Source organism: Indicator indicator, chromosome 3 (assembly GCF_027791375.1).
Source record: "Indicator indicator isolate 239-I01 chromosome 3, UM_Iind_1.1, whole genome shotgun sequence".
NCBI classification, from domain to species: domain Eukaryota; kingdom Metazoa; phylum Chordata; class Aves; order Piciformes; family Indicatoridae; genus Indicator; species Indicator indicator.
The window spans coordinates 18020964-18046429 of NC_072012.1; the positions used below are offsets into that span (position 1 = coordinate 18020964).

At 42.3% G+C, this 25466-nt stretch overlaps 2 protein-coding genes across 2 annotated transcripts; one reads left to right on the top strand and one right to left on the bottom strand.

Moving 5' to 3' along the window:
• The first annotated feature begins 585 nt into the window (after window positions 1–585).
• Window positions 586–9592, top strand: SUV39H2 (SUV39H2 histone lysine methyltransferase). Its single transcript, XM_054399774.1, has 6 exons — window positions 586–607; window positions 1748–1893; window positions 2873–3544; window positions 6003–6149; window positions 7638–7767; window positions 9483–9592. The coding sequence occupies exons 1-6, from the start codon at window positions 586–588 to the stop codon at window positions 9590–9592; spliced, it is 1227 nt and encodes a 408-aa protein (XP_054255749.1).
• Window positions 9593–14380: 4788 nt separating this feature from the next.
• DCLRE1C (DNA cross-link repair 1C) lies at window positions 14381–24484 on the bottom strand. Its single transcript, XM_054399775.1, has 14 exons — window positions 24376–24484; window positions 24231–24282; window positions 23441–23525; window positions 21610–21669; window positions 21474–21529; window positions 20708–20809; window positions 20385–20457; window positions 20081–20221; window positions 19468–19569; window positions 18759–18895; window positions 18554–18608; window positions 17108–17196; window positions 16194–16294; window positions 14381–15357 (listed from the first exon to the last, which is right to left on the bottom strand). The coding sequence occupies exons 1-14, from the start codon at window positions 24482–24484 to the stop codon at window positions 14381–14383; spliced, it is 2139 nt and encodes a 712-aa protein (XP_054255750.1).
• Between the last annotated feature and the right edge of the window lie 982 nt (window positions 24485–25466).

Genomic DNA, 25466 nt, shown 5'->3' on the forward strand with positions numbered 1-25466 from the left:
GTCCTGCATGAGTGGAGTAGAATCACAATGGTTTGGGTTGGAAGGGATGATGTAGTTCCAACCTCCCCTGCCCTGGGCAGGGACACCTTCCACCGGACCGTCTTACTCAAAGCCCCATTCAGTCTGGCTTGGGACTAACATGAAAGCTGTATTGATAGGAAACATCTGAGAAGCGTGCTGAGGTGACACCGTAATTAAAGACAAAAATATCTGCAACATTTCCTTGTGGCTCTTTCAGCTCTGCAGCTGGCAGACAGCGCTGAAGAGCCCGGTGGAAGCCTTCCCGCTGCTCTGCGCCTCCCCCACCCCAGGCACGGCCACTCGCGCCCTCCTAGAAACGAACAAAGCGAAATAGCTTTACATTTTGCCTCGTTTTTCTTCAGTCTAGCCGTAGGCTCCGCTGCTGCAGGGGCTCCCCCGTCCCGGGGCTTCTCTGGGCTGATGCACGCCCGCCGAAACCCCAACGCGCGCTGACGGGTGGAGGCGCGCGCGCGCCGGCACCGCTCCCTGCCTTCCGGAGGGGGGCGGAGCCGCGCGGGCGTGCTCCCGGGCTGGCGCCTCCGGTCCCGCGCGCGGGCCCCAAAGATGGAGGAGGACTGGCGAGGAGGTGAGACAGCGCTGGCATGGCTGGGTACGGGACCGCTCTGAGCGCCTCCCTCGGGCTTTTCTCTCTTCTCCTGGGGTTGAGTGGGAGGGCGCAGGAAGGCCTGCCGGTCGCGCACGGCGGTCCCTCGGCTCAGCTCCGCTCAGTTTTGCCCCTGTGCCTTCTTCCACGTCTCAGCCAGCCGGCCGCAGCGGGGCGGGAAGAGTTGGGGACCCTGTCCGCTACCTTGGAAGGGGCTTTGCCTGCTCTCCGGGGGAGGAGGGTGGGGAAAGCGACCGAGATAATGATGGAGGAGGGGGAGTGAGGGATAGGTGCTGGGGGCCTGGGGCGGCCTCGGGAAAGGTGCCTGCTGCCCGCTTTTCGTCTTCCCGAACTTCTGGCGGTGCGGCCTGGAGGTGTACTCCTCCGGGGCGGCCCTCTCCCTTTACGGGCTGGGAGCTGGGGCGGGGGCGCTTGCGCGCTGTCGGCGGGTACTGAGGCACGAATGCCCCGCGGTGCCCCCGCCTGCGCCCGGGGGAGGGAGTCACGGCCTTAGCCGCAACGCGACGCGCGGCTGTGGCTCTTCTCCCCACTGTCCCTTCCCACCTTGGCTGTGTTTCCCATGGTCTGGCAGGGAGCTGGCCCTCTGTCCATGCCTCTGTGCGGAGTGTCGCGTCCTGCTAATCCCGCCTAGCTGACAAGGCACCCGCGACCCTTTCTGGAAGAGCCCTGTGGACCTTTCTTCATTAATTCGCCATGGTTGCATGGCAAGTTCTTGATTCCACTTGACTAACTGCAGATATTTAGCAGCCTTTCTAAAGAATGGAGATTGCCTTGTTGCTGTAGTTCAGTTATAGAATGCTGTAATTGTTGGAAAATTATTTGTTTCTTAGTGCAGCTTTCACCTGTGGAAGTCTGATCTCCAGAATGCTTGTGCTTTATAAATGTACAGACTGTACAGAATAAAGGTGCAGGGGGGGAATCGTTGAAATCGCTGATGTGTTTCACTTTACCCATCAGAGAAGGGTTGAGTTTGTCTCTCTGAGACACTGTAGATGTACAAGCAACTCATGGACTGCTATCACAAATGATAATGTGGGGACTCTGGGATTTCAATTTAGCTGAGACATTAAATAAGATTCTTTACTAATTTTCTTATTGTAGCTTGGTATGTGCCATGTCTAGCTTCACTTGAGACCCTCCAAGAATTATGTAGGAAGGAAAATCTCAAATGTAAATCCATTGGAATCACCAACAGGAGTCTAAAGAGATATGAGGTGGAATATTTGTGTGACTACAAGGTAGAAGAGGTAAGAGAAACACAGACTAATTTGATCACTCTTTCAGCTGAAATTTGGAAGCGAGCCAAAGGTAGTTTTGCTCATAATATAAAGTAGCAGACTGTGAGGACAAATCCCTTGCTGGTGTCCAATGTGAAATATCGTTCAAACTTTGAATTGTAAACAGGCAGCAATGTGCCTGCTGTGTTCAGTATGTTGAAGGAAGATCTTTGTCAGAAATTACAGGTGTTAGAATGTGAAATGTTTCACTTTTGAATATCTAGAAGTTAAGCAAAATGCTGATGCATTTAGGTTGCAACTTGGTACATGTTACCATGCTTCTCCTTTATTTGCAGGTAACAATCTGTATTTCTCTCTTGACTCTTCTAGTATGATGAAGAGTTAGGGCCATGTGCTGCAACTGGATTCCTATGGCTTATTCATGCCAGTGAAATTCAGTCTCAGGATTTGGCCTTGTTTGGTTATTTGGCCTTTTTAAAATAAGCGCCAAATGTATGCTTCATTATTATAAACGCAGTACTGCATGGTTTGAATGGATTCTTCTTTTGGGAGGATGGTGGATATTAAAAGTAGTGGGGCTTAGATTGTTAGGATTTTTTTCACTAAGTTTAGAACTTCTTTTTCTTTTTTTTTCCTGGATGCAATACAGCTCTGTTCTGCTTGTGTATATGAGTCTCAGCTAGTTAGCATAACTTGTGTAATTGCCTTAACAAACTAGCCTTCTCCAGGTATACCATTTGTTCTTCCCAGCTGTTTTGTTTCTTTGCCCCTAGAGATGATATATCAAGTACCCAAAGTTGTGCTATAAGTTAATTTGCTAACAGAAGACTTGATTTTTCTTTCTCCCCAGTTCTATTTGTTATGGGGACATCAAGACCTGCCATTTCTTATCTCTCTAGGACTCTTTCGTGTTTGTCTCAGTACTCTCTGCTGCTTGATTCAGCAAAAGGAAACATGGCTAAATCTGCGTCTGTTTCTGTATTTCAAGGGCACAGAATACTATCTTGTGAAATGGAAAGGATGGCCGGAATCTTCAAATACTTGGGAACCTCAGAAAAACTTGAAATGCCCATTGCTTCTTCAAAACTTCCTTAGGGACAAGAATGAGTACTTGTCTCGGGCGAGAGAAGGCAAACCACTGAAAGTCACAAACCACATTAAAGCTTTGCAACCAGCGGTTGCAGATTACATTGTAAAGAAGGCTAAGCAAAGAATAGCTCTGCAGAGGTGGAAAGAAGAACTCAACAGGAAAAAGAATCATAAAGCGATGATTCTGGTAGAAAACACAGTGGATCTTGAAGGCCCTCCTTTAGACTTCTACTACATTAATGAGTATAAACCTGCTCCAGGAATAAATGTATTAAATGGAATAACGACTGGCTGTGAGTGCACTGACTGCCCTGCTGAGAAGTGCTGCCCAAAGGAGGCTGGATTTATTTTGGCTTACAACAAGCGAAAGAAGTTGAAAATCCAGCCTGGCTTGCCCATCTATGAATGCAATTCATTTTGTAGGTGTGGGCCTGACTGTCCGAATAGGATAGTACAGAAAGGTACACCATATTCACTTTGCATTTTCAGAACTAACAATGGCCGTGGTTGGGGAGTGAAAACCCTCCAGGAAATTAAAACCAACAGTTTTGTGATGGAGTATGTTGGAGAGGTATGTATCTATCTCATAGAGATAAATTATTTACAATAAATGAAGTGTTGGAGAAAATGTTGGCTTCTGCTGTATAATAGATAAGTCTGCTTTTGAGTTGAGAAATACAGTAAGTAGACATGCAAAATGACAGCAAAATTATATTATCAAGAACTTTCCTCCATTCCAGAGCAGTTGTGAAAGATTGAATGCAAAAATGCTTACCCCTTTGTGTCACTGAAGAATTATTTTGGGTACCTTCCCTAATAATATATCACAAGGCAAGTCTTTTTATTCATGGCAGTCATACTTTTTATTCTTCCCTGGTCATCGTTATTACTGTAATTTTTGCTGTTCCTCAAGCACAGTTGTTGGCAAACTTCTCACCCAGTTTCCCAGTCAGTCCTTTCTCAGTTTCATCTGAACTTTTAAGGCAGTATTTCCAAACATTTCTATTACTTTTGATTAACAACAAGAATAAGACTGGACATTATCTCGTTATTCAGTCACTTGCTGTTTCAAACAGTCCTTTCATGTTAGGAAATACAGACCTTGAGTTACTCTTGAGATTCTCTGTGGTCCTCTGTTTATCTGGTTAAGCCTCTGCTCTGCTTCAGAACTCTTTACATCAGTAGCTCCTGTCAGACTCTCTGATCCTGTCTGTTGTATTTCTGACAAATCTCCTTTGCTGCCAAGTTGACTTAAAAGAATTCCTTTTGGCCCTCCATCCAGATGTCTTGTATTTCTTCCACGTTTCCTGTCTCGAAACTTCCAACTTCTGCTCACACCTGTCTGGTAAATGTACAAGAGGTCACTCATTCAAAATACCTGTGTTGCTGGGTTAATGCAGAGGTGATTATGTAATTTTGTGGCTTAAAGGAAACTGTGTGTGTTTTTACCCTTTCATCTGAATCTGCTTACTCCTGGCTGCTGAGTAAGTTCTCAAATGTGATCTGTCAGAACGATTTTAGAGGGCTTTTCTGTCCAATTCCACCACGTTTGATACCTGTCTTGCTTCCACGTTGTGATTGCTGAGTCTGCACAACAGAATGCATTTAAACATAGCAGGCTGCAGATGAAGTTAAGCTGCTGCTCCTGTTGAAATAGACTGTAGTTCTTCCCTTCCTTTGAGGAGTTTCCAGATTTCTGCCATGTGCCAGTACATGCTAGCCAGTTGCACAGGTTCAGCTTTGTGAAATCAAGAGCTGGGGCTGGGCTGGCCACTAGATAAACAACATTAACCCCTCTCCCTTTCCACAGGGGAAGGAGAAGTAGAAAAAGGGAGAGAGACATACAGACTGGAAAAGAAAACTAAACCAAACCAGGACACATATCTGAGTTGTCACGAATAGGATCTTTCATTGCAGTAAAAGATAGCAGGAGGAGGAAGGAAGGAGGTGAATACTGAACTGTCAGTGTGACTAGGATGTAAGGACTGGTACATGTGGATCTTCATGCAAAGAGAGAAAGTTGAAACTTTATACATAATTTATGTGACTTCCATGAGATTTTTGTGGGTCTAATGACAAAGTTGTGTGTATAGAAACTTCAGGTAGAAACAGGTGATTGTATCTGTCATAACCAAAACTCTTAATAGAAGGTGTTGGCATTTTATTTTTCCCCAAGACAAGGTAGTGCTGTGCGTTAGCTGTAGACAAATTGCATCCAGAGAAGCCTCAGTCACTAACTAATGACTTTAGCTGCATGTATGTGTAATGGTTTGAAACTGTCTTTTTAATTTTTCTTTGCAAAGTTCAAAACAGAGAAAGTGAAAGAGTGTAAATAAGTCACTGTTGGGTGTAAGAAAGCAAAATAACGATTGTTCTAAACACTTCCATTGGATAGATAGAAATGTTTAAGAACTATTACCCAAAACAAAGTAGGCATTCTGCACATTCTGCGTTCGGCAGTGGGGGCAGTTGCTGGGCTGTCTGGCTGCTGTTTCTTCTTCTCTTCTGGCTGAAGATAACACACACTGACCTTGGCAGCTAAGTTAACTTTCTGCTTTAACTAACTCTGCTTCTCTGTCCAGGGGGGTCTGGGGGGAAGCTCCTGGGAGAGAGAGGCCCCTTTGGGAGGGTCCCCTTGGGGGGAAGCAAAGGGAGATCGGTTGTGCTTTTCTGTTGATTGTTATATATTTGTAAATGTTGTGAATTTTGTATATGTGTACATATTCATTGCATTTCATCGTAGATTGTAGACTCTGCTTGTAAATACAGCCTTCATTTGCTTCCAGACTGGGCTAGCCTGGTTACTTGTTGGTGGGGGGGGAATTTCAGCTCTCACCGACACAGTATGTCTATTCATTAGAGGTGGAATGCTCTTTCAGTAGCAAAAGGAGAATGGGATATTTTTTATTAAGCAAAGGTGTTTTTTCTAACTTGATTGTGGTTTTGGTGTTTTGGTTGCTTGTTTTTTTTTTTTTAGTAATAGTTAATAATATGATGCAGGCGTTTTTTTCCCCTCTTTTTTTTTTTAGGTGATTACAAGTGAGGAAGCAGAGCGTCGAGGCCAGCTCTATGACAACCAGGGAAATACATACTTGTTTGATTTGGACTATGACTCAGATGAATTTACAGTAGATGCAGCTCGATATGGAAATGTGTCCCACTTTGTGAATCACAGTGTAAGACCTTGTTTTGAGTACTAAGAATTTGGAGATTATCCTACATGTGCCAGAAATACCTTCTCCTGTTGTAAACGTTTTCTTACTATATTCACATCTTTTCTGGAGTATTTTGTCTCATGCCAGAGCAGCCCACCCAGTTAGATGGCATAATAAATAGAATGGAATACTCATCATTTCTTGGAGTAGAATTATCTACAAAACTTTGGGAGTGAGATGGTGCCTGAAGTGATCATCTGGTAGGACAGGGCTTATCACTGAATCTGCTGGTTTTAGGTGACCAAAACAGGATTGGTTTTGGTGTATTTTTTCCAAGTAACTAAAACACCTAATGTGTGAAAGGTACATAATAAAAGAGTCAAAGATGATAGGAATTGATGCATTATTTTGTGGCAGGTAAGGATGAATTTTATCATTCAAATATTAGTAGAAGAAAAAAGTGAAAATTCCTGTGTTTTCTTTGGCTTATTTATTTATTTATCTATTTATTTTTCCTTCTTTTTTTTCCTCTCCTAAATCTAAATTTGCCAGAGAACTCAAGAGTAAATTTTAAACAGAAAATTTTTGTATTTATTTCTCGTTCACCTGGAGTACCTGAAGCAAGATAGCTTGAACTGCATTTGTAAAGATTCCTGAACTAAGTTATTATTTCTTACTGATGTAATGTGTGTGATGCAAACAGTGTTCTACAAATACAGAAAATTAATGTCTTCAGGTTTGTGAACTGATGTTTGTTTTACATGGGCTCACCAGGGAGAAGGACAAAGAAGGGTCTTAGATACAGCCAATTGCTCTTTAATTTTGGAAACAAGAGTGAAATATTCTCACTCTTTGGTGTCAACTGAATGCCCTCACTTTTGGTTCTCTACTGTGGGATATATTTTATGTTAAAGATCAAAAAAGCATGCAGAGTTCAACAAACTCTGACTACTGACTTCTGAGAATCAAAAAAAAAAAAAAGTGTTTTCTAGTTGCTACTTAGTGTTATTGACCCTCCTTCTGCCACCCAGTTCACGGCAGATAATGCAGAAGCAATTGAAAATAAAAATTTATACACAGTAGGAAAATACTGTGTCTGGCCAAGAAGCAGTACTTAAATACAGAAGGTAGGTTGTTTTTTCTTTTTTTTCAATTTTAATTCTTGTGGATGTTGTAGGTAAATACTAGCCTTTGAATGTAACTTTGATTGCTTTGGTTGTCATCTTTTTTTTTGTCATCTTTTGAGGGCACCTTATTTTTCTTAGTAGGCTGTGGCATGTTAGTGTAGCCTGTGTACTGCCTTCTTGAAAGGACTTAAGCTATGCTTGTTCTCCTTTAATGCTATTGGAAGAACATGATTTGTTGATTTCAGAAGGTAACTTAATTTCAGGCTTGTGTCACTGAGAGAACCAGTTCTTCCTTTCTTGTGACCCTGGTTTACTTAACCACTTCCATGAAACATAGTGTGTGTTTTTCTTAACAGAAACCATGTTGGTCTTTGCCTTACAGTGTGATCCAAATCTTCAAGTCTTCAATGTGTTCATTGATAACCTTGACTTGCGTCTTCCTCGAATAGCACTGTTCTCTACACGAACTATCAAGGCTGGAGAAGAGCTAACCTTTGACTATCAGATGAAAGGTCTGCAGAATTTAACACTACTCTTGTGGGAGGGTTGGGCACTGGTGGGTTTTGTGGCAGCGTGACTGATGGTAGCACCTTAGGTTGGGCTCTGCATCCCCCTACCACAACTCTCTGGATTCTGGAACAGTCATTGCTCATTGATAGGCAATGCAGACAGGATTGCACCCGGAAGCTTTTGTGTGCACCTCTAGTTCATTGCCTCTTGTAGCACTCCTAGCTCATAGCACAGGATTATAGTTGGAATGTCTGATGAGGCAAATTATTTTGAGGGTTTGTCACTGGAATTCTCAAAGGAGTCCTCAGGCTACCATTAAAAAAAACTTCCTTTATTCAAAGTGGCCCTTCAAGCAAACAACTTTTGAAGCAATCTGGTAGTGATAGTTACAGATAGTTGTAGCAGCTGACTGAGGCACCATAGCCTTTCTGTGGATTCTGGTGTCTGTTGTTTTGCTGAGTTGGGTTCATTGATCATTGTGCAGAGACTTTGGGAAACAGAAGTGAAATACTATTGGTTCTTCTGTGATTAAGTGTTCTTAGAATGAAAGCCATGATTCACTGGAACAGCGTTTCCCAGGACTTGTTTGAGTTGCCATCATCAAAGGTTTTCCTGATGCTGTTGGACAGGGTGCAAGGTAATCTCATCTAGGCTCCCTCTCCCACAAGAGTTTGTACCAAATGACCCTTTGAGGTCCCTTCCAACCTGGGCTGTTGGACGATTCTTTTGATAATTGCCCTTCCCTTCAGTGTTGAAGGCCAGGTTGGATGGGGCTTTGAGCAACTTAAACTAGAGCAAAATATCCCTGCCTATGGCAGGGGACTTGGACTAGATGATCTTCGAAGATCCCTTTCAACCAAAACCATTATAGAAGGGGTTAAAGACTTCAATATAAAAAATTCTTGAGGTTTGCTGGCAGGGGTGTTATGTGTGACAAACTCTGCATGCAAACCCATTTATTCACAATAAGGTATTGTTCACCCTGCTATTTTATTTTCAAAGAAGCATCTCTACACTCCAGAGCTCTCTCTCGTTCTCGTAGAAGCTCTCTTAAGTACTGACAAATTGATCTTACTTGAATCCTTAAAACTGCTTATTTTGTGGTGGCTGTGACATGGCTGTTCAAGCAGGCTGCACTCTCAGCCAGTTGGTGTAGATACAGGCCTGAGGGTACGAGGCTGGAGTGTGGCCTTCCAGTATCCGAAGGGGGCCTACAGGGAAGCTGGTGAGGGACTTTCTAGGGTATCAGGAAGTGATAGGACTAGGGGAAATGGATCCAAGCTAGAGGAGGGGAGATTTACATTTGACGTTAGGAAAAAGTTCTTCACCATGAAGGTGGTGAGACACTGGAACTGGTTGTCCAAAGAGGTGGTGGAAGCCTCACGCCTGGATGTTTTTAAGGCAATACTGGTTGTGTTTCTGGACAACCTGATGTAGTGGAAAGTGTCCCTGCCCATGGCAGGGGGGATTGGAGCTAGATGATCCTGGAGGTCCCTTCTAACCCTGACAATTCTGTGATTCTGTGTTGGGCTTTGAATTCTGAGATGTCTGCCAGGTGTTGTCCAAGTAGTTGTAACATGGGTGTTGGTAGAATTGGAGCATAGCTTCACAAAGTTCTTCTAAGGACTGGGGCAGTAGCAGGCTTTTTGAAGCCATTTGAACATGTAGCATGGTTTCACTCTGTCTTTTAAAACTTTTTTGGTTTTCTGTGTTACAGGTTCAATAGATCTGACTTCAGACTCTGCTGATGGACTTAGCCCATCCAAAAAGAGGATCAGGACTGTCTGTAAATGTGGAGCCTTGTGCTGCAGAGGTTACCTCAACTGAGCTTGGGTATCCAAAGTCACAAATGCTTTATTCTTTTCAAAAAGTGTTCCATGAAGACTGTTCTTTCACACACGTCCAAGTATTCTTACAGCTACTGTAAATAAGTAACGTGAAACCAAGGCAATTACAGTTGTGATTGAAATGGCACTGGCCAAAGAAAGAGATGTAGTGTTTCAGGTGAATACAGAACTAATAACGGGGATTAAAACCTCATTTTTCTAGATCTGTTATTTAGGAAGCAGTAAAACATATCTGAAGAAAACTTTAAAATTTACCTGGTTGAAATATTTGAGTGTGAGCTTACCCCTGTAGGCTTTTTAGTAGCCTGTTCCAGTGGGATGAAATGATGTTATGTATTTTCTATACCTTGGAAAGTTTGGAGGCATTTGACTTGAATGCTAAATAATAATTGGCAGCTCTTGTTTTTTTTGTGTTTAAAGAAAGGCTCCAAGAGATTAGCAATAATATTTATGGCTATTGGGTGAAGGATTGAGGACAGCTATTGGACAGTGTCTAAATGAAGGTTCATAGGGACATAAGCTGTAAAATGTCCATTGAATTTCATGCAAATAACACGGTTGGGTTTAGCAGATTCCAGATGTAAGATCAAAATCTGGAATGTTTTTTTTTGGCTCATGTTTTGTAAATTAGAAATTTTACATACAGAAGTTTTTTGACTTGTATTGTTCTGCGTTAAGATGCTGCAGGAGATTTGCAGTTCCACAGAGAAGTTGTACATCCTGGATTATCAATAGTCACACACACTGTTTTCATTGCAGAAATTTGGCAGTCATTGCTGAAAAAAAGTGCTGGCTATGGTTTGGAAATAGATAAAAGAAACAGAGCAGCCCATGGTCTAACAGAGTTGATGCATTATGGAGACGTGCTCAGTTATCTATTAGGTGCAGAAATACCCTAGGAACTGTGTTCACAGCTGAATTTAAGTTTTTTACATACTGTGACATTTTTATCTAGTGACAGACTTTTGAGATACTTGCAGAAATGTTAACTTCAGTGAAGTTAGGCTAGGGGGTGTTATCCATTTGCTGCAGACATTTGTAAGATGTTCTTGAATGTAAAAGCTGAGAATTGTACTATTCTTCAGCTGCTTGAGTCATTGTCTTTTCTTCTTTTTCCCTGATCATCTTAGAGTTGTCTTGATCTGTTCATAATATGTGCTAAGTTTTGCTTGGCTTCGAAACACTGAAGAGCAGTTGAGGTAGATTATCAGGGGAGCAGCAGCCAAACTGCTTTATTCTTGCGGATTAAAAGTTTGTAAAATCATAGAATGTACTGGGTTGGAAAGGACCTCTCGAGGTCATCCAGTCCAACCGCCCTACAGTGAGCAGGGACATCCCCAGCTAGATTGGGTTGCTCAGAGCTCCCAATTAGCCTAACCTTGAATATGTCCAGGAATGGGCCATACACCCACTTCCCTGGGCAACCTGTTCCAGTGTTCCACCATCCTTATTGTAAAGAACTTCTTCCTAATGTCCAATCTGAATCTACCATTCTCTAGTTTAAAAAAAAACTTGCATATTGCTTACAAATCATATATATGCTGATTGGGTCAGGCAGAATAACGTTGCTGCATAAATGGATGCTAGCTATGTATCATAGGCTAGTTACCTTTATAAGGTGTACAGCTGCTGGCTCAGGTGAATGAAGTAAAGTACCCAGAAGATAACAGTTTACTTTATTTGTTAGAAAATGCCTTAAATTTCATGTTGGTTACTAGCATTCCAAAAAGCGTCTCAAGGGATAAATCAGGTTGGTTGTTCATTAAGAAGCACAGTGGCATTTGCACTGAAGATCTGGCTCTATGTCAGGAAGTGAAATTTTAATGCTACTAGCCAAAATTAGTTTCATGGTTGTGGTGAAGAGAGTCGGGCATTGAAGTACTGTGTAAGTTTTGTGATCTACAATACAAAGAGATACACTTTGAAATAAGTACTTACTAGGTGAATGTTGGCTTAGATTTAAAAGTGTTTGACATTACCAGGCTCACTAGTATCCTACACTTGGATAAATGCTCAATCTATTCTTTATTATCCCACATCTCTAACAACCTTTTATATATATATATTATATATATATATATATATATAAATTTGAAGTGGAATGTGGCAAACTCCAGCTGATCTTGTACCATTTGGAGTCATTAGTGCTCTCTTGCCTGTGGCCTGATGCAGTGATGCATTCCACATGGATGGCATCTGCAGTCTCCAGCTCCTTAGTCTGCTGCCTGCCCTGTCAGGGTAGCTGCGGCAAGAAACAGATTCTGTACCAAGTGGGTTTCTCTGGGCTCTCCCATGCAGGCTGGCACAGGGCTGGTTTGACACTTTTTGTTTACCTGTGCTGTGCCTGTTCCCATTTGATTTTGAAACTGCAAATAAATACATTTTAAAAGATAAAAAGTCTAGGAGTTGTACTTGAGTTCAGTGTCTGCCTTTTTTCCAGTGCAGTTTGTTACTAGCAGCACTGGAATAACACTGCTGTTGGTTAAGGTTAAGGGTGCTACCTCTTGTGTGATAAATAAAAGAGCCTTCTTTATGTGCTGGGAGGTGATGGCATTTGGTATTTATTGGAGGTAAACCAGTAGCTCCAGGCTCCAATGTAGAGCCTTGAACAGTATTTATCCTATTTGCATATTCACACTGCATTTGGATTGCAGCAAGTGAATTAGCCTAACAGGACACTGTGTTGTTGGTAAAACTCCTTTTGCTGTTATTATTAGTTTGGAGAAAACTGCAAAACTAGAAAAGGAGAAAAAGCTGTGGTCAGTTTCTGAAGGAGCCTAAACCAGCCTAGCTTCTGCCTTTGTTTTGCTTTGTGGTCTGTTAGCATCACTATGGCCACCAGTTCAGTGGTGTATATGCGCTTAGAGACTGGTAACCTGTGGTCTATGCTCCAGCTGGTCTTTTTTTTATTTAGTTTAATTTCTTTTTCTTTTGGTAGCAAAAGTAAAGCTGCAAGATCACCTGGAAGAAAAGTTGTCGTTTATTTTATCTCTTAAGTCAATATTTTGGTTATTTTTATGTATGTTTTAGGACTGTGTACATTAGAATATACAGTTTGTAAGCTCAGGAACACTTTCTTTTCATAATGTGTGATCTCTAGTATTGCTATCTTCCTATAGATTTTGATAAAATAAATTAAACTTAGTTTTGCTCTTGTTGTTGTCATTCTTTGGGAAAAAAAAAAAAGTAATCAAACCCTGTCAAATTTGCTTTAAGATTGCAATGTCTCAATTCCTGTCCTGTACCCAGATTTTCTAGCACTGTAAGGACTGGAGTAGCACAATCATGAGGAAGTTGTGTTTCCTATTCAGTTTATAGCTGTAACTGGTATACATTTATACTGTCAACTTGTCTAAAGCAGACTGGGATCTTGTATATTTAAGCACACAATAAATAGTGACCTTAGCTTAGTACAGTTAAGGAAAGAAGCCCACTGCTCTGTTGCACTTTATTCACAGTTACAACAGTGTCAGGCTAGCTGGAAAACACCCCAAACGTGACAACAGCTTCCAAATGTGGTCTAACCGATACCAGGAACAGTGATCAAGGTGACAGTGGAGAAATACATGGATTTGAGTATCCTTAAAACCACATATAGATGACAGCAGTATGTCTTTGTTTTCCCACCTCCTGCTGCTGTTTCCAAAGCTGGCTGGTTTAACACCACAGGTTGCTCAAGGTGGCAGAAAGATTGAGTGCATGCTTATTCAGTCATACCAAAGGTCTATTTAAGTATTTGGGACTTAAGACCACATGCAGGGGAAGCATCACGGATTTTTAGATGACTGCTGCTCAGGCACTGAAGTTTTACAAAAATCTGACTTAAATTTCCATTTTAGAAGCTAAGAATTTTGGCAAAGAGTTAGTTATTATGGCACATGGAAGGAGAATCTATTGTCTTGATTTAAAAAAAGGTATGAATTCAGTGAAGGCACCAGCATGTGGCAGAGGAGGTGACAGTTGTTGCTTTTACATAGTTAGCAAAACAACCTGCGCAGGATAACGAAGTTAGCTTCTGTTGCTGGGAGTTTGCCTCCAGAGCAAACTACTGCTGGTGGCTTTGGAGCCACATGCCACAGAATTTTAAGTTGTTCTGAAAACAAATTCAGAACAGACCAAAATGCAAAGGAGCTGATGACAAGTTGTTTGCAGCAAATTAGATCTGAACCATAGACAATGGTGTATGTGCCTCACTGAGGAGTTAAAATTAGGTGCATACACTTGCTCAGTATACAGAGAGACTTCTTGAAAATAACAATTTTGATGATTTTGTTAAAACTCCTTCTAGTAAAATGATCTGTTCTGCAGTTGTTTTCTAAAAATAACTGCAGTGAAAACTCAAAGTGCAACTGTTGCGTTGTTCGCAGAGTTGTTCCTGGATGGTGTGCTGTCCCTGCCCAACAGTTAAAGCTGTGATATTTTATTCAAACCTGAGATCATGTATGTATCAAAGCAAACTCTTAGAGCTCATTATAAAAAGTGAAACACTAAATGTCCTACCCTTAGTTTTTGTCTAGTTACTGTCCTGCAGAACTGAACCTTGGAAGATAGAAGTTTTTTTACAGTCTCTCCTAGAAATACTTCCTTGTCAGTATTTCACAGAAAGAACAATGAGGTTGTACAGGCTGCACATTCCTAGTTCTGACAGGAAGATATTTCTGGAAAAAAAAATGCATTCATTAGCACAACTGCAGATAGTGATCAGCACTAAAGAGAAAATTAATTCAGAGGTTAATAATAAATTTCAGTGTTTGTAAGTGTGATGGCATCAGTTACACTTGTCTTCAGGAGGCTTTTTTCTCACTATGTTTTCACCTGCTGCTAGCTTCTTATACAAAGAGTGCAATTTATCTGGCTGAGGCACTTCAGCACCAGGAGTCAAGGGGATTTCAAAGTCAGAGGAGCTCTGGGAGTCTCTCCTCAGTTCTAGATCAGGAGTCCTGGAGTTGTCACTTACTTCGAGCACATCATGAATGTGGGTAGTGCTAGCTCCTTCATTTTTCTCACAGTCTTTGCTCTTCAAGTCATAGAAAACATCACAGGCACAAGATTGAGTTTGACCCAGTGGCTTCCACTTACTGTTGTCAGGTTGGGTGTCTTTGGCAGTCTCCTGAGATACAGAAGCAACTGTTCTGCTCCTACCTTTGCTGATGCAACTGAAGTCCAAAGCATTTCTCTCTTGGGAGGTAATGAGTACTGTGTCCATTTGGCTGTCCAAGTCCTGGCTCCCCTGCTCTGATATGTGTGTTGACTGAGAAGAATTTTGGGAGGAGATGTGTGTGGAGTCGCTTACTCCATCAGAATCACTGAAGAGTGACTGGGACCCACCAGCATCTGCTGAAGAGGGGAAGTTTTCCTCATTTTCAGAGCTTTCTTCTAGTTTGTTACACTTAAAAAAAGCATCCCAGCAAGGGACACTGGCATTAGACTCCTGATGGTCACTAGTTGCCCCATTGAAATTTGTTGTGGAAGTGGCAGCTGGTTCATTGGAAAGAAATGGAACTGTATTTTTTTCCAATTCTTCATCGTCATCTTCATCATCATCATTTGATTCTTCACAGTCCATGAAGTCTGCCTTGAGTAAGGTGTAATTTGTGGTTGTTTTGTAACTTTCTGTTCTCTCATTAATGTTTCCTTCAGCATTTTCAGATTGTCCTGTGCTGAAGGATTTGCTCAGTTCTTTCTCCTGTTTTGGAATCTTGGGCCTTGCAGAAGTTAGTTCTGAATCAAAGAGATCATCTTCATCTGTCAAGGGGGGAAAAAAAAAAAAAAAAAGGAAAAATACAAAAATCACTAAGAAAAGACTGCATCTGTCCTAAAATTTTGTTAAGAGCAAATTTTTAATAAAAATTCATTTAGTATAAAGAGAAGACAAGGTATTTTAACCCAGATGGAGACTCAGCAGGACTTTACTGCTAACGTTTACCTTGCCTGTCTCACACAGTGCCTTACAAGGAAAACCGCCAGTCGCCATCTTTCGTGTAAGCCACAGCAGAGCAGATGTAGCCCTGGTAGACAAATTTATTCAGACCTCTGATGTTTTCCAGGTGTGGTGGGTTGAAAATTCCCCCCCAACATTAGGGAACTACCTAACCTTTTCATACTTGGTGCTTCAGAAATAGCTCCAAAAAATACCGCAAGCCCAGAGCTGTCTTTTAGGTCCCAAGTGGCGTCTTAGAGGTTGTGTACAGCATGTGTTTACCATAGTGTTAAAAAAATCCATGAGGCACTAAAAAGCCTGCCTTGTGAGGTAATGAAGAGTAATTCCACTGATACATCACCCTGTCCTCCACAACACATGAAGGGATAAAAGTGAAGTTAAAATACCCTTTACTAGGGGTGGTGGAAGGTTGTGGGATGGAACTCTGCCAGGAACTTGCAGGACAGCTGAACATTAATTGTTTTAAGATTGCAAACAAGTGTGCTTTCACACAATTAGTACTCTTACATCCTCCTAAACCCAAGTTCATTTATCTCTCTCCTTTCTAACTATTGCTTTGAACAGTGGTTAACACTATGACTTTTGGCATCTCTTCTTAGTCTTGGACTTTAAGGCATAGCAGCACCAGCAGAACCTTTACCTGTATCAGATAAGTCTCTCTTGTGGACTCTTTTCAGTGTTCCTAGGGGCTTGTACCTGGGTTCCATGTTTCTCCTGTATGACCTGCATAAAGGCTTTAATCTGAGATGAATGAAAAATGGTTCATATTTACAACTTAGAAGTTCTTTCAGGAGCAAGAATAAATCTTTTAATTTGATCTAGGTACACAGCTTCATGTTTTTCACAGGCACTGCAGCAAATGTGTCATATGAAAGGCAGCAATAGCTAGGGAAGAGTTCTTCATTCATTGGTGAGCTTAGGAAGCTTAAAGGTAGAAATCTGTCCTTTCTATATATTCACCTTAATATTTGGAAACTATATTGCCTAGAGAAGATGACAGGTTCAAAATCTGACTGCAGTTTTATTCAATAGTTGTGAAGTATCCCTTTTCTTATTAAGGAACAAAAGCAAAAGGAACAAAGAAACTAAGTCCCCATTTTTGTCAGATTGAGTGACACCACTTCTGCTCCATAACAGCTCTAAGCTGCCAACATCTGTAGCAGGGCAAGAGCAGGCCTCTGGGATGCTGTACAGACGATAGGAATTAAAGTCCTCTGTAAAAGAATCTTCTGAGAAGTAGCAATGAAAAATAGAAATAGGTCATAGAATAAAGCACGATAAATGTGTATTCACGCTCCACTCAGAGTTAGCAGCAAAGCCTCTACATGTAGACAGAAGGAACGTGTGGAATACAGACTCAGTATAATGTACAAGTGTTCTTCAGGAAGCTGAGGTCTGCAGGAATGGTTACAGAAACAAAAAAGGTACACCTGAATTATCAGGCAAGTAAAGCAAAGGGCAGTGGCCTGCTTGAGAGGGTGGGATTCAGGAGAAGAGTTGTCCTTACAAGAACAGAGATAGATCAACCCCATTCTGCAGCCACTGGTCACTTACGTTTCCATCACCTTGTCTTCTGTCCCACCCACTGGCAGTACATTGGGATAGACATTGACAGGACAGATATAGCTCAGGAAATCCTTAATCTAAATTGAAGAAGAAACAGTTTAACAAGTTGCATCAACATTTAATAATTTCATTTAATGGCAGCACTAATTAAAGCACACTCACAAGTGCTACCTGTTGTCTCAGGTAAAGACCAATGTGTCCTGTGAGCTAAACTGTATCAAAAGTGAATAGGTCTGCAACAAGAAAACAGGGCTGAAAAGATGCCAGGGACTTGGCCTCACCTAACCACCTCACAGCAACTGCCACCCCTACACAGATCATCAGTGTCTCTGAAGAAAAGGCTAGCTAGACTTGTTCCTAGGGAACATGATCCTGGGCTTCACTATCCCTGCTGCTGTAGATCTGTTTTGACATTCATTTTTCTTATTGGACTCCAAGTCCCTAGTTGGGCAGATTCCTTCTTCAAAGACTCTACCTGAAGTCACCCTTCAGCACATTACGACAAAACATCACTTTCTCCAAGCCTCACTCTCTTGTCGTCCAGATGCTCTTCAGACAGTAATTTTCAAAGAATCACATCAGGTTTGGGGCACTCCCCTTTGGCTCAGTACTGAGCACAGGAAACACTTCCAGGGTTGCAGACTGCACTCCTGCCTACACAGAGCTGGAGGACTCGCCTATCTTTGCACGTGGAGCTGCAAGTCTCTTAAGATACATTGCCTCCCATGCTCTGCCAGCAAAGCTGCCATGCTCTATGTACTATGCAGTGCCTCCATTCAAAATAATCCTGCATGGCAGAACAAATTAACCAGGATCTTAAAAACAGGACTGTCTTTTTCCAAGACTGCTGAACAGTCTGTTTCACAAATGCAAGGCTTTGTGACAGGTTAATTGTTAGTACTGATCCAGTTTCAGTTCAGTTTCTTAGGTGAGAGAATTATTTTAAGATATAGATGGAGTCATGTTAAATGAAAGTATGATTCTAGAGGGGATGCGGCCACGATCAATTTTGTTTTAGTCTTTAACACAGAAAAAGAAGTAACAGTGGCATCTACTATGTGAGAAAACTCAGTTTAAATGTGTGGGCAGGGAAAAGGAGGCAAACCCACCCCAAAGTGAGTCACAGCAGATAAACAATGTATTGAAACCCAAAATTCCAAGCTTTAAGCATTGCACAGCTGCACAATAATCCAAACTAGAAAGACAGTCAAAACAGCTGTAGCAGTGCCTTTCACCACAAAAAAACCCAGGCTTGTAATCCTGCCCTACTTCCACATGCTCTTTAGCAGCTGTATCAAAACAAAGTCCTATGTCCTTCAGCATCCAGAACTTACTATCCCCTTATGTCTTGTTACAGAAGATTTTTTTTTTGTGACATCATTCACTCCAAAATAATCAAAACCCTTTTATGCCAAGTACTACAAGTATACAAACCTCACTGTATGATGAGTGGAAAGAGAAACAAGCTCTGTATGTACTCTCTCCAGTTCTGAAAAAGAGGGGAAGCACAAACATTAGGTAACTGCTTGCCATCCTCATTCAACAGACTTAAAAAGTCCATTTTGAGACTTAGTTACACAAGCACCAGGCAAAGACACACACCTGAAGCAAGAGGTTTATGCATGGCCCAAATGCTCACCTCACTATTACACTAGTCTTCTTGATCCTTTCCCCAAACCACATAGTGGAGGGCTTGATACTGATTACATGCAAGGGAGTTCCATTTTGGCATGTCATCCCACAGGGCAGTCTGTTCCCTCGAAAACAGTCATCATCCTGTCAAGTGCATTATAAAATTAAGTGCAATCCTGACGTTTTTTCACCTAGACCATCATCTCACTTCCAACTCCTCTGAAACACTCTTTATCGTTGCATCTTGCTTCCACAGTACAGCTGACAAAGCAAATCAGAGTCCAATACCCCAATGTCTGTCTTCAGTTCTACCTGCATTCCTCCAAGCTAGAGCCTTCAGCTTGATAGATGTCCTGAAAATTGAAGGCCTTACACTCCAAGCACTCTGTGCATAGCTGCAGGTGGCATCATCTGAGGCACTTTTGGTAAGTATTAACAATTTGAATCTGACTGATCTGATCTGCTGCTTACTTCCTTTAAAAGTATAACTTATTTTTTTCAGGCTTCAAATACAATTAAACTATTTTGAACATCAGCTAATATTTTTTCCCTTTTATTTTGTATTAAAAATTTCAACCCACTAACTAGAAGTTCTCCCTCTTCTTTAAGACACCATTTAGCCCAAGTCTTCATAAACACAACAGGACCAAAAACTTAGCACCTAAAAGCAGTTTTTCACAGCAAAGCTAGCAGAGGCTTTGCAAAATGATACCCACCCAAGGATATCGACAGGCATGAATCTGAGTGTGTCGATCTGTAGTGACATGGTAGAGGATTTCTGGCATGTTTTTGAACATATCAAGTTTGTTCACGTGCACCTAGAGAAAAGGCATAGTTTACTCTTAATTACATCAATGTGTTTCCAACCTGCAGCTGGAGCAATTACACAAATGTGGTTCTGCTCTCAACAAATGCTGGTAGGTATTTAAACGCTACCCACTAATAATGTCTGAGCAGAGAAGTATCAGCCAAGAGTAACTTGGACATCTAGAACAAGCAGAACAAATTCCTGGCTGAAGAGGGATGAATATTCATCGAAGAAAGTCAGAATGTATCTGGTAAGTATTAATGTCATATGTAAAATAAGAAGGCTTTTATCAATCACAAGATAAAAGGGAGCTTGAAAACCAGGGGTTAACTTCTCCAGATGCTCCAGACTCAAATCTAGTGAAGTAATTTTGAACACAACCACAGCTTTTGAAGTGAAGTTAATGAATGCAGGCACATCCTTCACATACAGTAGTCCTCTGAACAGCCACTTCCAGCTTGGTGACTGGCCACAATCATTCCTGAAGATCTATTCTAAAGCAACAACTACAGAACCATTACCTTAATTCCAAGCTCTTCACTGAGGTTTATGAATAAATATTCATATCCATAAGCAGCTTTGCAGTTCAGCCACACGATGTGATAGCGAGACAGCGAAGTCCAGCTCTGCACCAACTCCAAGATCCCCTTTAAACATTCCTCCTGAAAAGTTCAGAAAAGGGTGTGAATCGTCTTTGAAGTTGCTTCCAAAGTGCTGTGATTTGGTAATGCCAAATGGCATCACCTTACAAGGCTAACCTAACAAAGGGGTGGGGTTAATTAATTAGTAGCTTTAACAACTTTTCTTCTCACAGCTTAGACTTACCCTGCTTGGTATATGATAAAATTTGGGATCACAAAAAGTGGTGTCCAAATATACACTCTGGATGTCTTTTACTCTGAAAGAAAGAAACGTGATACCTGAGCGAGCATTGACTGCATCACTGTACTAAGATACACCACTTCCTTTCTTCCAAAGGAGGCAATTCTTCCTCTTTCTTACAAAGAGGGGCTCATAACATTGCTTGACTCCAAATATATTTAATCCAGAATTTTGAAAGTGAGGGAAGAGAGTACATTGTTCCTGGATCGCGCGTGCTTGTGTGATCTTTTATTCCTTCTAAACCCCATGAATAACTGAAGTCTAACCTGGACCCTGAATGCAAAAGCTCCATTCTGGCTGCTTCTCCTTTTGCAAGCCTGAAATCCCCCGTATAAAGCACAGTGCCATTTCCACCTTCAAACAAAAACCTACAAACAGAAACATTTTGGTCAAACTCAAAGATATAAAGGTGTCCATTTACTGCCTTGCTTAGGGCAGGCGACCTCACTGTTTTATGATGTGATAGAAATACTCAGCTGTCTGGTCCTAAAGTAATTTCAGATAAATCCAGTAATTCAGACTCTACGTCTGGGAAATAACCTAAGCTGGGTGGACTTGAAGACAAAACCCTCCCTGTGAGGGTAGCCCAGCTGCAGCCAAAGGAATCTATTTGGCATTCATACCAGGAAGTTAGGCACCTTCTTTTTAATGCCCTACTTAAGGAGTGAAGAATTTATTTTTACTCACAAGTTTTGTATGTCATTTTTAAGTACAGTTTAAATCAAGAAAATTGTTGTCCAGAGGCATGGAGAAAAGTAATCTGCTCCACCAAGGTAACAACTTCTGTCTGGACAGATCCCAGATAGTACAGTGCTGTTCCAACCTTGACCAAAGTTGGTGGACCCTGCCACAAGAGGATTATCTCCAAGTAAGAATTTTAAATTCATTAAGTTTTTCTAGTTAAAAAAAGAAAAATAACCAACAAACAACCCACAACCAACCAAACCCAAACAAAAAAAAAAAAAGTACTTCGTAAGAACTTAATAGGACAAATTTCCCAGTAGAGAAATTTAGGGTATTAAAGGGACATACATGACTGATCCTGGACAGTGACCAGCTGGTAGAAGTGTCACCTCTATATCTTCTTTCTGGAAGAGATGGCTCAGCATTATTTTCACACTTGAGTAAGTATTACCAGTACATACTTTTGTTTTTTCCTGTAACTTACCTCACCAGATGTTTCATCTACTAAAGAAATCTGAGTTGGAGTTTCAACTTCCAGTGCAACCTGTAACAAAATGAGTAAATGCATCACAGGATTTACTGAACATTCTGCTTCATGCTTGTGGAGAAGCGTTTGTTATGTAGACATCTTTAGCACCTACTATGGCTAATGCTGTCTGTAAAATTAGGCTCATTTTCCCATAGCAAGTCATGAGTTTCCACTTCCAGTGGAAAACAAAGTTTCCTAAAACCTGTCTGAAAATAAATGGAGATACTTCAATCAAGGTGTGCATGCTAAAATGGTGAGAACATGCTGGCCACAGCTTTGTCTTATTTTTGTATGACTGCAAAGTGCAGTCCCAGAACCAGTGGATCTTGCTAGGACAGATCTCTGTACTGCAATCCTTCTTGCTGTTCCCTATTATCAGAACCAGAGTCCACAAATCACAACCAGCAAATATTTCTGTGTTTGTGCAGAGGTAATATAGACTGCAATCAGTCTCCTCTTTTCTCATATCCCATTACAAAAGAGTCCTGCAATACACATGCTCTGTGGCTGTCTGCATGGTTAATGCTCTGAAGGCTCCTCTCCCATTCTCCTGTTTTTTTTCCCTTTGTTTCAGACCATATTTGTTCTCCCACCCAAAAAAAGCCAAACTGAAAGTCTCCTGACATTACTCTCCTCAGGTATACGCTCTAGCTTCTCTCAGCTGAGCTCTCTCTCAACGCTTTGAATTCAACTGGATTAGGTGGATTCACAAGACACCACAACACACATCACCTAATTTCTAGGCAGCTCCACAAGATGCATTCAGTTGGTACTCACTCACACAAAGGCGGTAACATTTGGCTTCTCCACCAGATCCCTGAATCATATTTATTCTCCAAATTAGTCAGTTTCTTAAGGTTTCATATAAAGCTAGTTATCTTCTCCCTCAGCTTCACAATTAAACTAGGACTTCAAACAGAAAAATTCCTTATTTTGCTTTTTTCTTATACCCAGACTTACCTCCCAGGACCCACACACAGGAGTTTTATTGGATATGGAGCTTAAGAACCACACTTACAGCCTATTTAAGGCAACTCTGAGCCATAACTCCCCCTGAAGAAAAAAGAAGTTTCAGCTTGCCTGAAGCCCTTCTTGACCTTCCACTTTCCTAGAAAACTCTCCTATCCTTGTTTGGGGGATTCAGCAAAATCTTTATGCTAAGTGATGATGTAGTTACATACAGTAAGATGTGGAAAGAAACATGCTGGATTTCAAAGCCCATATCTGCAAAGGGAAGGAAATAACTACAAGTCATACCCATACATGGACACCGATTGCTTGAAGTTTAGCTCCAAACAGTGGAAATAAGTAAACTAATTAAGTTCTTTAGTGATTTTATACCACTAAAACATTTTCATGTTAGAGAGTGTCCATTTCCCAAAAAGCAAAGAAGAAAATAATATTAAAAAAAGAACATAAATACTCCAAGCAACATGGGACTTTAAATGATGCAAAGGAGAAATTAATTAACAGGTGCAAAGAGAGATGAGCAAGGTAAGGAAATGAAAGAGCAATATAAATGATCAACATATTGAGAGAGGACATTTAAAGCTGAAGTTGAAATAAAAGAAATACATTTTTTGGAGGGAAAAAGCAGATTAAGCAGTAAACCACAATAAACCAATCCCACAAAGCTACCAACAAGGAAAAGCATACTGATGCAAGTACTTCAGGCCTGGAACATTCTATCAACACCAACATTTAGATATTTCTGAGGAATGGAAGCTTCCCCTTCCCTAGAATCACTCATTGGAAAGTATTAAGTTGAAAAACAAAACAAACTCACAATGTGATTCTCCCAAAATTTGTACTTCCAGTTAGTCAACAGCAATTCCTTAGTCACAGGTGAGCAGTACAATTTCACTTTCAAACTGTAAAGAGAGAAAAAGAACACAGATGAGTGTTTTTTTAAAGCAGAGGCAGGGAACAACCTAACGACACAGCAACACCTGGCACCTTGTACATGAAAACATGCCCGCAGACTCCTCTCTCACTTGAAGAGACCTGCAGAGCAGTAAACCTGCAGGATCTGTTTTGTCCCAGGGACCTCTGAAGATCACCTAGTCCCATTATCCTGCTAGAGAAGGATCAGCTAGATTAAATTACATAGCAACATGCCCAGGTGGGTTTTAAATAACTCCAGAGATGGACACTCCACAACCTCTCTGGCCATCCTGTTCCAGTACATTGCCACTCTGAAGTGGGATCAAGACGAGTCGCTCCACTTTGTTGAGGAGACTTGTCTTCAACACAGAACCACCCCACCCCACTACCCCCCAAAAAAACCCCAAAACCTGTGTGTGCCCACGCCTGCAGATGTTAACCGTGTGGTATACTGTCACATGCACGCAGATCTTCGCTTATTTCTATAGCCACTAACGTCTATTTTGCTCACGTTTTGCTTCGCGCTAGCTACTTCCTCCTCCGGGCTCCTGGCCCTGCATGCTGCGGCACAAGGCAGGGCCAGGGAGGCAGCGGCTGAGACTGGGCCATGTCGAGGTAGCCCACAGCACGGCAGGGCAAGGCAGCCCGCCTACCCACTGTCCTCCTCAGGCAGCCCCGCCGCCAGCCCATACCTGCTCTCCAGCCTCCTCTTCAGGGCGGGCGCCCGCAGCCCCTTCATGTGATCTGAGGAGAAAGGGCACAGCCGTCACTCGAGGGAACACAGAGAGACACAGCGGGGAGGGTACAGGCGGCGCCACGGGGACGGGCGGGACTCACCCTTGTGGCAGTGCGAGAGGAAGTAGGCACGGGCGCGCAGGTTGTGGCGGTCGAAGCGGTCAATAGACACGGCAGGGTACTCGCGTAACTGACCCCCAAATCGACTCATGGTGACCAACGAAGAGCCGCTTCCGCTAATATGGCCCCGCCTCCCCCGCCTTTCAGCCAATCGTGAGGCGGCACCACCTCCTGGTAACCTATCAGAAGCGTGGCGGGAGAGACGGGAACGGCTTCTTAAAGTGGCAACGGCCGGAGGTTGCCTAGTAACGGTGCTCGGCGGTGGCCGTTGTCGGTGTGAGCGGCGTTGCGAAGGGTACTGCCATCGTGCTTTGTCTCTGCTTTCGTCTGGAGAGAGTCTCTGTTCTGCAACCCTCGCACCGAGGTGGGTCATCTTAAATGCTGGGCGGCCGGGTTGTGGCTGTGGCGGCAGGAGCAGAGTGGGGTTGCGGTCACAGAGGTGACTCAGAGCCTAATCATAAGCACACATTTGTGGATCTCTTGAGCACCAGCACGCTGCTTTTGTCTGCTCAGCACCCAAGCACAGATCCCACATCCCCTTACCTGGTTCATGGATCTTGCCTGCAGGTCCAGCTTGATGTTCACTAGCAGATATACACTCACACTTGTTCAAAATTCTCCTTGGATGCACCAGCATGGTTACTTTCCTCACTTGATACTGTGGACTGGCTGCAGTTTCTTTCCCCCTGCTCACCAGCTGGTCCTTCTTAAAGCTTGCTAGTGAGTATGGATACTTATCCCCTGTATACTTGTATTGGGGAAGATACATACACTCCTCCTTCCCAGGAGCTGGCACCAGGCATGCCACATATGACTCCAACCATTGGCATGGAGTCTTCCCCAGCAGCTGATTTTTCAGGATACATATAGTTCTGGCTCCAGTAACTGGCAGTTAGAAAATGCCCTGCTCACACCAGCAGCTGTTATCCCTGGCCAGGGGCATCTATGCTGTCAGTCTGATTCCAGGAGCTGGCACCAGTTCTCACTCACATACAGAGGTTTCACCTGGTAGCTGGCACTTAGTCCTTGAAGCACACACACACAATAAGAGCACAAGATTATGCAGGCAGACA